General features: G+C 58.2%; 1 protein-coding gene across 1 annotated transcript; it reads right to left on the bottom strand.

Annotated features, from left to right (window-relative positions):
- Positions 1 to 3,360: 3,360 nt before the first annotated feature.
- Positions 3,361 to 11,189, bottom strand: PLCXD1 (phosphatidylinositol specific phospholipase C X domain containing 1). Its single transcript, XM_057538582.1, is given in 4 exon segments — positions 3,361 to 3,587; positions 6,518 to 6,670; positions 6,673 to 6,700; positions 11,136 to 11,189. Coding segments are annotated over 4 exon segments (462 nt in total).
- Positions 11,190 to 11,534: the final 345 nt, after the last annotated feature.

The raw sequence follows: 11,534 nt of genomic DNA, 5'->3' as shown, positions 1-11,534 counted from the left end.
AGCTCCTCCCAGGTCCAGCCTCCCTGCTCGTCTGGTCCACCCCCAGCTCCTCCCCGGCGGCAAGACACAAGCAAGGACCGTAGGGGGTCGGTTCTGGCCTCTGGCCCCCTCTCCTGGTGCCCCTCACCCACTGCCCGGGGTCCCCCCCACCCCCAAAGCCCCCTCCCCAAGGACTCAGGAGGCGAGCTCAGCCCGCGGCTGCCCCCGGCACGGGCGAGATGCTGCAGGGCCAGACACGCCCCCGCGGGAGCTGAGTGAGCGCGCCCCAGGCAGGGGGATGAGGCGGGGCCTCGCGGGGCCTGGGGGAGGGCAGGGGTCTCGGGGGGGCCCGGAGGGGGGGAACAGGCTCGTGTAGGGTGGGGACAGGTATAAGACCACCCCCTTCCCCCAGTACCCAGACCCTCCTAAGACCCTTGTGCAGAGACGGTCTCCCCTCCCAACCGGGGTCCACTGTGCCTCGGGTTGCCCAGGGCTCTGAGAACAGGCCCGGGTGTGTGGCAGCCTGTCATCACAGGAAGGGGATGTGCGCAGGGCCACGCGGCCACGCGGCCTCTGAAGACGTGACCCTGCCCGGCTGGCTTCACCTCCGTGGCCGGCAGCCCGAGCTCCCAGCCTCGACGCTGCCCCACCAGCGACATCCTTCTGCCAGAACTCACCCCTCAAATGCGGAGGTCTCCAAAACTCATCTTGAAAACGAACACAGAAGTTTCACTTAATATCCCCGCGGGGAACTACAGATACTCCCAAATGCACGCCTTTGATCCAGTCCTTAAGTTTATAAATCAGAATAAACAGGAGGAAGGAGGCATGGTTTGATTTCTGAAAAACTCACCACGATGTCAGAAAAGTGCTCCATCAACTTTGGATTTCTAAGGATCCTCCCCGAGCGTTACCATGAAAGCCGCCAACAGCCTCTCGGTTGTTTGGTAACAAAAATCCACAAATGCAACTGACTTTAATGTCTTTTAATCATTCTGTAGAGTTAAATGATCCATGTCGAACCATTCCTGACCCAAATGCGAGGTAATCGCGGTTGGATCCAGCGGGAGACACTGATTATTGAGTCGTAATTACCGTTAACCACATACCCTGATCTCCACCCGATCCCCCAAGCGTGAGTTCCACGGGCCCACCGAGCAAGTTCAAGGCCGAGGTAGTCCCTGAGATGACCCATGAGTTTCTTCTTCTGGGTTTCAGGCACCTTTGTTCAGGGAGGGATCCTGGTACCGAAAACAGAAGCAGATTTTCCAGTGGAAAATGAGTACTTTGATCCCAAAGGGAACGCCTTCCAATGTGGATTAAATGGCCATTTTCCAGGCTATCCGGAGAACCTAGTCCCTGAAGTCCTTGCTTTACAGTAAGACTGTTCCAGAACATGAGACACAGACTCCCCGGGTACCCTCTCAAGAGGGACGTGACATTAAAAGTATAGTTGGGGTCCATCCTTTGGCTGAGACATGTACAAAACGAGCTATTTCTGTGCTGAGTTTGTGAGACTCCTGGTCATCAGAAAGTGAGGCAGAGGCCTCGTGGGTGATGCCCAGCCTCCCTCAGGACCAGGGGCAACACGGGGCCTCATTTCTACCTGTGGGGTTGGAGCTTACAGAGGCGCCTGAGCCAACACGGAGAGACGTGACCAGGATGTCCCAACGCCCAGGAGAAGGGACGCCCCGCACAGCCATGGCGGAAGCCGTTTGGGTCGGGAGGCAGAGCGCACAAGGCCACGGAGTGTCTATGGGAATGGCAGACCGGTTGGCATTGGCCCGTCTGATTGATTCCAGGGGCCCCGGGCTGCAGGGATGGCCTCTGCCCGCCTGGGCCTGGCCCCAGGTGTCGGGTGCAGGGAGGACTGTCCTGGCGTGTGAGCCTTGGACAGCAAGGTGGTCAGCTCACATAAGGATGTGACCTCCTTATGTGATGGGATGAACCTCCCCCGGGTCTGCAGGCCCCCCAGGATGCCAGAGCGTCAAGAACACAGAAAATAAGAAAACACAGTTAATGTGATGAACAGATAGTCAAAGAGACCACAGAATGGGGCAAGTTGGGAAACTGATAAATACCCCCTGGGAGAACAAGAAGAGTTCCAGGCGTGGCAAAGATCCAGGGGCAAAGAGGCCAAGGGCAGAGGAGGACCAGTCGGCTTCAGTTCAGCACCTGAGGGAGGAGGACAGTCCCGCACCTGGGCTGGAGAGCTGGGTGGAGGAGAGGGGTGGGCAGTTGACAGAGCCGACGTGAGTGGACACAAAGGACAGTTCAGAGGAGGACGAGGGTGTGAGGGTGGCGTCCCAGCACAGGCATGGACATTGTGCCGTGTCGCCTGTGTCCTCACACCTGCGTCGTGTCATTCACAGCTGTGTCCTTATACCTGTGTCCCACTGGCTACACCTGCATCGCATCACTCACTCACACTTGTGTCCTTATACTTGCATCATTCTGCTTATACCTCTGTCCTTACACTTGTGTCCTCACACCTGCATCATATCACTCACAGCTATGTCCTTATACCTGTGTCCTACTGGCTACACCTGCATCATGTCACTCACACTTGTGTCCTTATACTTGCATCTTTCTGCTTATACCTCTGTCCTCACACCTGCATCCTCACACCTGTGTCCTCGCACCTGCCTCATGCTGCTTGCAGCTGTGACCTTAACACTGATGTCATACCCCTCACACCTGGGCCCCTAGACCCGTGTCCTTACACTTGCGTGGGGAAAACGTTCCAGCAGGGCTCTGGGAATGGGAGGGGCCGTGTGCTAAGCACCACCCGTGTTCGTCTCGGTAACAAACCCCCAACCGGTCCCTCACGCTCACTCCTACGACAGTGGGGGAAACCGAAGGAAACCAGTGGCCCCTAGGAAGCCTGTTGGCCTGGGGCAAAGGGAACAGCTGTGATTTCCTTAGAATCAGACACAGGTTACGCCCCGTCATCTGATAAAGGGGCTTTCTCGGTGGCATTCCAGTACGCTCAGTCCCCTCCTGCAGACACGATACTATAGCTCCTCGAGCTGGGGCTTGTCGTCCGCTGCTGGCAGCCCCCGGAGGGTGGGGGGGGTCGCCCAGAGCCTCTCCCACCAGCCGGCACAGCGCAGCCGGGGCTGTACCCACACTGACGCCAGGATCCAGGTAAGCGTCCTTCGTGGATGGGATCGCACAGTCCCCGTTAATCACCGCCTCGCACGCGGAATCCGCCCAGAGAGGCACCGAGGGCGAGGGGCCGGGAGCGCTGAGGGCCGTCCGCGTCACGGGCAAGGCGCGGGAGCCGCCGCCGGCCCCGCTGCTCTGCTCTCCCCCGTTCAGGGGGCGGCGGTTCCCAGCCCCGCAGACCGGGACGGAGCGGCTGCCTTCGCGAGGGCGCCGTCAGCCCCGAGCAGCTGTGCGTTCCGTCCGGACGAAGGCGTCGGCCCCGAGGAAGTCGCCCGCCGTGATGTCGGTGCAGGGCGTGCCCGGCCGCGGGCGCTGTGCCCGCACCCAGGTGCCCAGGTTCGGCAGCCCGGGCAGCCTCATCGTCTCCAGGGGCGCGGACGGGTGCGCGGGGACCTACTCCAGGCTCTCCGTCGGGTTGCTTCCGGCCGCGGGCAGCCTGCCTGGAACAGGGAGGACAGGGGGCTCACATGCCCGTCTACGCGGCCACCCGCCCACGTCCTGCCCTCCGTGGCAGCTCCGGAGTTTCAGATCTCGGACAGAGACACGAGTTCCGACAGCAGGGGCTCAAACGGGTGTCAAGTCATTGAATTTCTTCTGTTATTCGGGATGGTGGGCTGAACGATGACCCCAGAGACGTCCACGTCCTGACCCCCATGGGGGGGGGTCACCAGCCTGCCCCCCGCTGCCTCTGAGCTGCTCTCCAGTGACAAGCGGCTCAGCTCTCGTGGCTATGAAAGGCCGCTGTGTGGGAGCCCAGAGCCACACGGGAGTCAGTGCCTCGTGAAGGCCCCCAGGTGCAGTGTTTAAAAATGGACGTAAAATCCGCTTAACGTAAACTTCCCCGCTTTACAACTGAGCAGCATTTAGCACATTCTCAGTGCTGTGTAGCCGCCGCCCCTGCCTGGTGCAGAGCATTCTCGCCCCGCAAAGGAGACCCCGTGCCCATGAGCCGTCACTCCCCGTCCGCCTCCCTCAGCCCCAGCACCACTAACCCGCTTCTCTACCTAGGGATTTGCGTGTCCTGGACGTTTCCTATGAATGGAATCACACACTGTGTGGCCCTTCGTGTCTGACTTCCTTGAACCTTGTTTTCAAGGTCCATCCTCGTTGCTTCTCATGGACAAACAGTTTTCCACGTGGGGGTGGACCACGTCTGTCTGTCCATCCAGCCGGCCATCGGCGTTTGGGTGGTTTCCACCCTGGACGCTTCCCAAACCTCCTGGCGCCACCAGGACTGGGACCCGGCTGATTCCAGATCCAGCCAGGTTGGGCTCCAGGACCTCCCCCGCCAGAGCCCAGGGTCCGGCTGCTCTCGACAACTCTGCTCCAAAACTGCGCCACCAAAGCAAGGGTGCCTTCTGGGAAAACACACCAGGAGGCCACAGGGAGCCCAGAGGTCAGCACGGCGCCGAGGGTGAAAATGGCGGCCGTTTTAGCGGAAACGGGGGTCGGATGGGCAGAAGCAGGCCTCGGATGCCGGCAGAGGTGTCTGCAGGGGCAGCTGGGTGAGCACTGCGCGTTTTGTCCGATGCAAACCATTTTCCGTCACGTCGGCTCAGAGAAAACAGCGGGTGAGTTGGTACACATAGTACCAAACGTAACACAGAATGGATTTGATCGCCAGCTGCTGACTGATGACAGGGAACTGAACAGGGGGCCCTGGGGCCCCCAGTGTCCACTGCAGCCATGTGCCCTTGACCCAAATGTAAAACACCTAGACTGGGGACAACCATCAGTAAAAGTTCCCCTTCATCAGACCAACAGCTACAACAAAGCAAAATATCACCGACCCTCAAAGCAGGCAGAAAAGGGCCCATTTCCTTAAAGAAACCAGCAAACCACTAAGACAAAGCAGGACACCCACTTGGAAACACCCCCGGCTGAGAAGGTGTTCCCCTAGGGGGGCAGGGGGGCCCGAGACTCCCGGCTGCTCTCCCCAGGGCAGGACACCGGCACCCAGCACACGGCTGGGAGGACACCCCAGAACTGAACAAGTGAAATTTGATAGAGAGAGAGGGCGAGAGAGACAGAGAGACAGACAGGAGAGACAGAGACAGTGAGACGCACAGAGACAGAGACACAGAGGGAGCGAGAGACAGTGAGAGACAGAGGGAAACAGAGACAGTGAAAGACAGAGGGAGGCAGAGACAGTGAGAGAGAGAGAGACAGAGAGACAGAGGGAGAGAGAGACAGTGAGAGAGAGAGAGACAGAGGGAGAGAGAGACAGAGGGAGAAAGGGACAGACAGACACAGACACAGAGGAGGTGGAGCTGCCGGGCAGGTGCGCGGGCACCACCCTCCTGACCCGTCCATGGGCAGAGCCACGGGTCCACTCAAGGTCTGCTGTGAGGATGGACAGGCTCACGTGTGTAAACCCTGAGCAGCGCCCGGCAAATAGAAGTGCCAGCCACTCCTCGCCCTGAGGCCCGTGTGCAGGGAAACATGCGTGACTGAGGGAAAACCACGGTGCACGGGGACCCGCTAAGTCCTGCTGGACGACACAGCCTCACCCGCAGAGCAGAGCCGGGCGGTGGACCTACCTGGGGAGGCTCCCTTTAGACACCTGTGTTGATGCCGTGTGTGTGTGTGTGTGCGTGTGTGCGTGTGTGTGTGTGCGTGTGTGTGTGTGCGTGTGTGTGTGTGTGCGTGTGTGTGTGTGCGTGTGTGTGTGTGTGCGTGTGTGCGTGTGTGTGTGTGTGCGTGTGTGTGTGTGTGTGTGCGTGTGTGCGTGTGTGTGTGTGCGTGTGTGGTGTGTGTGTGCGCGTGCGTGTGTGTGTGTGCGTGTGTGTGTGTGTGTGTGTGCGTGCGTGTGCGTGTGTGTGTGTGTGTGCGTGCGTGTGTGCGTGTGCGTGCGTGTGTGTGCGCGTGCGTGTGTGTGTGTGCGTGTGTGTGTGTGTGTGCGTGCGTGTGTGTGTGTGTGTGTGCGCGCATGTGCACCCGCTCGTGCATGGAACCTCCTGTATAAATTGTGTGGGGATGTGTGTACATGTGTGTATGTCTGTGCACTTACCTGTGTGCGTGGGTGCATGTACACACACACACGTGTACATGCACACATGCGTGTACACCCTCACACATGTTTATTCATATACAGGCACACAGAGGCATACACACAGATGTTTGTGCATGAGTGTGTACACACAGGCGTATACACATGCCTTTATGTGTGGATGTGCACACAGGCATACACACTTGTATTATGTGTGTATATGTACGTGCATATATGCACGTGTGTTCGCGCATGTATATGCCACAGGCAAGCATGCGCTACTGTTGCGTTTCCTCACTTGAACCCAAAGCAAAGCCTGTGCCTGACGGCACACGAGAGACTGGGTGGAGGTGGGGTCTCCGTGCAGAGGGCACCACAGACCTGGGCAGCTGCAGCTCTTCATGCGCTCCAGGTGGTGGACGAGGTCCTGGGGCTTCACCTGCTTCCCCCACCAGTAGGGGACCCCAGGCCACAGCTGCGCGTGCCGGCTCTCGGACGCCTCATCCTCGTAGGACAGGACGACCTGCTGGCCCCAAACCACAGCTGGTGCAGCGGCGGCACCTCCTGGAGGGAAGGGTCATCGGGGCGCCCGTGAGCCGCTTGCGGAGGGTTACAGCGTCGCCTGTGACATGGGGCTGGGGGACACATTGGGGTGTCTGTGAGTGTGGACGGAAGTGGGTGGATGACGGGGGTGTGTGAGACAGAAGCGGGTGGATGATGGGGGTGTGTGAGTGTGGACGCAAGCGGGTGGATGATGGGGGTGTGTGAGACAGAAGCGGGTGTATGATGGGGGTGTGTGAGTGTGGACGGAAGCGGGTGGATGATGGGGGTGTGTGAGTGTGGATGGAAGCGGGTGGATGATGGGGGTGTGTGCGTGTGGACGGAAGTGGGTGGATGACGGGGGTGTGTGAGACAGAAGCAGGTGGATGATGGGGGTGTGTGAGTGTGGACGCAAGCGGGTGGATGATGGGGGTGTGTGAGACAGAAGCGGATGGATGATGGGGGTGTGTGAGTGTGGACGGAAGTGGGTGGATGATGGGGGTGTCTGTGAGAGGAAACAGTGGTGGGGACCCCATCTCAACAGCACTGTGGCCCCTGGATTCCCACAAGGCCATGGACCCTCATTTTCTTAAATGCACCCTGAGCTCACATGGATCCGCAATTAGTGGTAAGTATTTACAATGAAGATGAAAGTATGTTATGAGTTTACGCGTCAAAGGACCATCATGCTGTCCTTCTAGAACTGAATGTCACATTTCCCGACCTCCTTCATCCCCAGAACTGTGACGTCCCAGGTGGGAGTTGGAGTGGCCGGCATGTGCCCAGGGCACCGTCTCCCCAGCGTTCCCCTAGGGCCCCGAGTGCCTGGCGGCTGGGTCTCACGGCAGGTCCGTTTTCTCTGTTTTAGCCCAGGCCACACAGGACTGGTGCTTTCTCCTGTTCTTACAGGATGTAATTGGAGAAGTGCCACACATATAAGGGTTTGAAACAAATTGGTGTAAACTCAACCGATATGGATGGGGATTTAGCTTCTCAGGCTCCTGGGGAACCAAGGGGGGGCCACACACCAGCACCAGCAGCAAACGGAGACAACTATGGACATGATCAAACCACAGCTTGCGTCACAGGCTGAACTGTTTCCTCAAAATGTACATGTCCTGACCCCCAGGGCCCCAGGATGGGGCTGTATTTGGAGATGGGGTCTTTAAAGAGGGGATGAAGGTACAATGAGGTCACTAGGGTGGGTTCTGATCCCATAGGACTGATGTCCTTATAAGAAGAGGAGATCAGGACCCAGATACACACAGAGGGACAACCACGTGAGGACACAGGGAGGAGACGGCCATCTACTCCCCCAGGAGAGAGGCCTCGAGAGGAACCAGCCCTGCCCACACCTGGATCTCAGACTCCAGCCTCCAGGGCTGGGAGAGGATAAACGTCTGCAGTTCTGTGGCTCCTGGACTTACTCAAGGAGTTAGAGAAGACCCTCTGGGGCGCTGGGAAGAGTCCACACGAGGAGTATTCATTTGCTGACGTCCGGTTTGTCACCAGAGCCGCGAAGGTTAACTCCTTAACCAGGAGGTTGATTCATACCTTCCTCTACATTCCTTACTGAGAATCTCCATTGCTCTTGATTGACATTCTCCAAATTGTTAAACTTATTTCTGAGCATTTCATATTTGTTAATGTAAAGGGAATTTTAAAAGATTTTCTAACTGGTAAGTGTTGCTGTAAGTAGCCTATTTCAAGTTATTAGCCAACGCACTACCTTCCCCAGTGTCTGGACCCCGTGGTCAGGCAAGCTCATCCTCCTCTTCCCTGCCATTCATCCGGGGCTCGGCCCGAGACTGGGGCTGGGCTGTGCCCCTCGCGGACGGGCCCGCGGGCAGGCTGCTGAGGGCAGGACCGCGACGCGGGGTCAGGAGGGGTGCCCCCGCCGTCGTCCCGTGCAGGGGGGACACCCCGTCTCGCGGGGAGCCCTGTGGAAGGGAAGCCAGGCCCTCACGCTTCCACAGGGCTGCCGATTGGGCGAGGTCGCAGCTCCAGAATTTTATCTGAAATAAATCCTACCGCGACTAACATGTTTCCCTCGCTGGGGTTCCCAAAAGGCAAAGGTGCTAAAGAGATAAACAAGGGTCTCAGCAGATGGTCCAGCCCAGAAGCGCTGCCCCAGGGCCCGTGCGGTGCGGGTTCACCTGCCTCTGCTCCTGCCTCCCGGAGGTCACCTTGAGTCTTTCGGGAGTGTCCGTGCTCCGCGGGCTGGAGTCAAAGGTCGTCCATACCGTGTTCCCCACTTCGACGGGATGGGCCCCAATGAAACCCTGTATCCCAGGACCCAGGGGCACTTCCGTGGGCAGCCATGCCTCACGGACCCCCAACTCTCCTCCTGACCTCTGCCCTTCGCTGACTGTATCTGCATCCTTTCACCATAACCAGCGCTGACGCTGAGTATAAAGTTTCAGTGACTCCTGGGAGCCTCCAAGAAAAAAAGAACCCGGGGTGGTCTCGGGGCCCCCAACCCCTCAGATGGGGTCAAAAGTGGGCGTGTTCTCCAGGCCCTGGAATCTGCAGGGCTCTCTACCAGGGGAAGTAGAGGAGACCCCAGGTTGTAGTTAAGCTGCGCCCAAGGTCCTCCTATGTACAGGGCATCCTAGCCCTGCGGACCAGGAAGGGGCCAGTTCCCTCCTCCACATGCCGACCACAGGCCCCAGTGCGGGCGTCAGACTGACCGCCCGTCTCAGCCTCCTCCTCTTGTTGTCAGAGCTGCTCCAGGCCCTGCTCAAAACCTGTGGACCCACCTTTCACAGGGCTGTCCTCCAACCCCACCTTCTGCAGGAGTTCACCTAAGTATTTAAGTTAAGAGGTCCAGAGATAAGAAAGGAAGCTACAAACAAACAAACAGATGGAACCAGCTGGACCAAGATGGCAATGAATGTGACCTCCAACAGACCCTGAGTCTCCTCACAGGTTGAATTGACTATATCAGCATATTAAGTGACACACCTACCAGTGGCCATGACTGGACATGAAGGACCAAAGACGGGTGAAAGGAGGTGGTACCCCACTCCCTTGGGAAAAGCCCTGCCCCTTCCCCGGAAGGCCGCTTCATCCCCGTCATTAGCCGCACTCTTCCTCCCTTTATCTTTACTCTTTAAAATTAAACCACTCTCTCCAGGTGGCTGAGAAGTTGATCTGTGAACTTAGTTCCCCGCTTCTCCATTCTTTGGCCACTGAATAGAGCCTGTCTGTGGTGGTCTCAGCTTTGGTTTTGTTATTTGCCTACTTGAACCCACATGGAAAAAGGAAACCTTTGTCAGTCGCTGTTAGACTGAGGAACAAGCCCTGAGAGCAGGTGAGGTGATTAAGAAGAGACGGGGTCAGGAGGGTGGTGTACAAGCACACACACACTTTATTTCCCATCAAAACTCCTTTTATAGATTGCAGTAGGCAATACATGTTTTTGTTAAAATCACAAGACAGAATCATCAGACATTATTTCCTTAATGTTGAAGTTATAGTACAAAACATTCTGCGAACCAGAATATAAACATGCGTGAGAACAGACTGTGATTACCAAAATATGCCAAGGACAAACTATAGTTAGAGAAACCGCAAGCAACCTCACGGGCCAAGACTCATATCTTCTCTAATAACTCTTTCGGGTCCTGTCAGGAATTAAGCAGGACTTTGCCATGCTTTAAGCTGCAAGGACTGTGTCATCTTGCAGCTGGTTCCCGACAAACCTTCCCCGCTGAGGCAGAGCGCCTCGCCAGGCTCGGGCCCGAGCAGGGTCCATGTGGCTTCACTTGGTAACAGTCTGTAAGGGGACGGTGGTCTCTGCCCGTGGGGTGGGGGGAGGGAACACCTAGAGCCACAGCACCGGCTCCGTGGACGGCACGGCCCCTCGTGGGCCTGGACCGTGTGCTCTCGTCCCCCCACGCCTGACACCCCCTGACAGTCATGACGCGGTGACACTGGCTGCTGGGCGTCCAGTCAGGAGGGACCAGAGGCAGCACCTGGGGCCAGATCAGACGTGCCTTTTCGCGGGCAGGGGACATGGGAGATATTAGGACTTTGTGTGTAGAAAACAAACCAAGCGGCTAGAAGGTGATCTGAGCTGTGGACGTGAAACCCACGTGCGAGGTGAGAGCTCCCACTGGGCACTGGCTCGGAAGCTTCCGCACAGGGGAAGACCACACCAGTGCTTCCCGCCCGACCCCTCCAGGCCTCCCTGGCAGGCACGGCTGGACCTGCGCTCATCAGGCTCCCCGACCCCGAGCCTGAAGGTCTGATGCTGGCAGGGCCTGGGGACGCGAGTGGTCACCCCACCAACGCTGCTCGGCTCCTCCAACCCAGTGACCAGGGGAGGGAAGCCCCATGGAGTCTGAGGCCCGGCACAGGCAAAGCTCGCACACCCCCTCCTCGGGACCCCCGGCCCCGCCCTGCTTCCTCAGGCCCACCGTCTGCCCCTCCCGGTGCCCGCGTCCCACCGACCCACATTCCTGGTGTGGACGTCCACGTACACGAGCTGCTCCGTGTCCTCTTCCCACATGGGACACCCCCATCCCTGCTTCTCCCTAGTGACGGCCTGGACCTCGAATGTTCTGGGCAGGAAGAGGGCCGAGGAGGAGGCCAACCTGTCCCACCTGCCTCCCGGGGGCCCAGACACAGGGCTCGGGGGCTGCTGGTCCTTGAGGTTTGGATGTTTCCAGGTGTGGGATGAACCTGCCACTGCCCGCTGGAGCTGCTCCTTCCGAGATTCAGGAAACCGGGGGACCCACCAAACCGATCCCATCCCCAGGCTCTGCTGCAAGTCTGCTCGGATTTGCTCTCCTGATCCTGAAGACAGACCTGCGGGAAACAGGACCTACGATTCCCATACGGACGGTGTTCTGTA

Source organism: Balaenoptera acutorostrata, chromosome X, assembly GCF_949987535.1.
Source record: "Balaenoptera acutorostrata chromosome X, mBalAcu1.1, whole genome shotgun sequence".
Classification (NCBI taxonomy): Eukaryota; Metazoa; Chordata; class Mammalia; order Artiodactyla; family Balaenopteridae; genus Balaenoptera; species Balaenoptera acutorostrata.
Note: the sequence above shows the minus strand (reverse complement) of the source record. Positions and strands in the feature narration are given on the sequence as shown.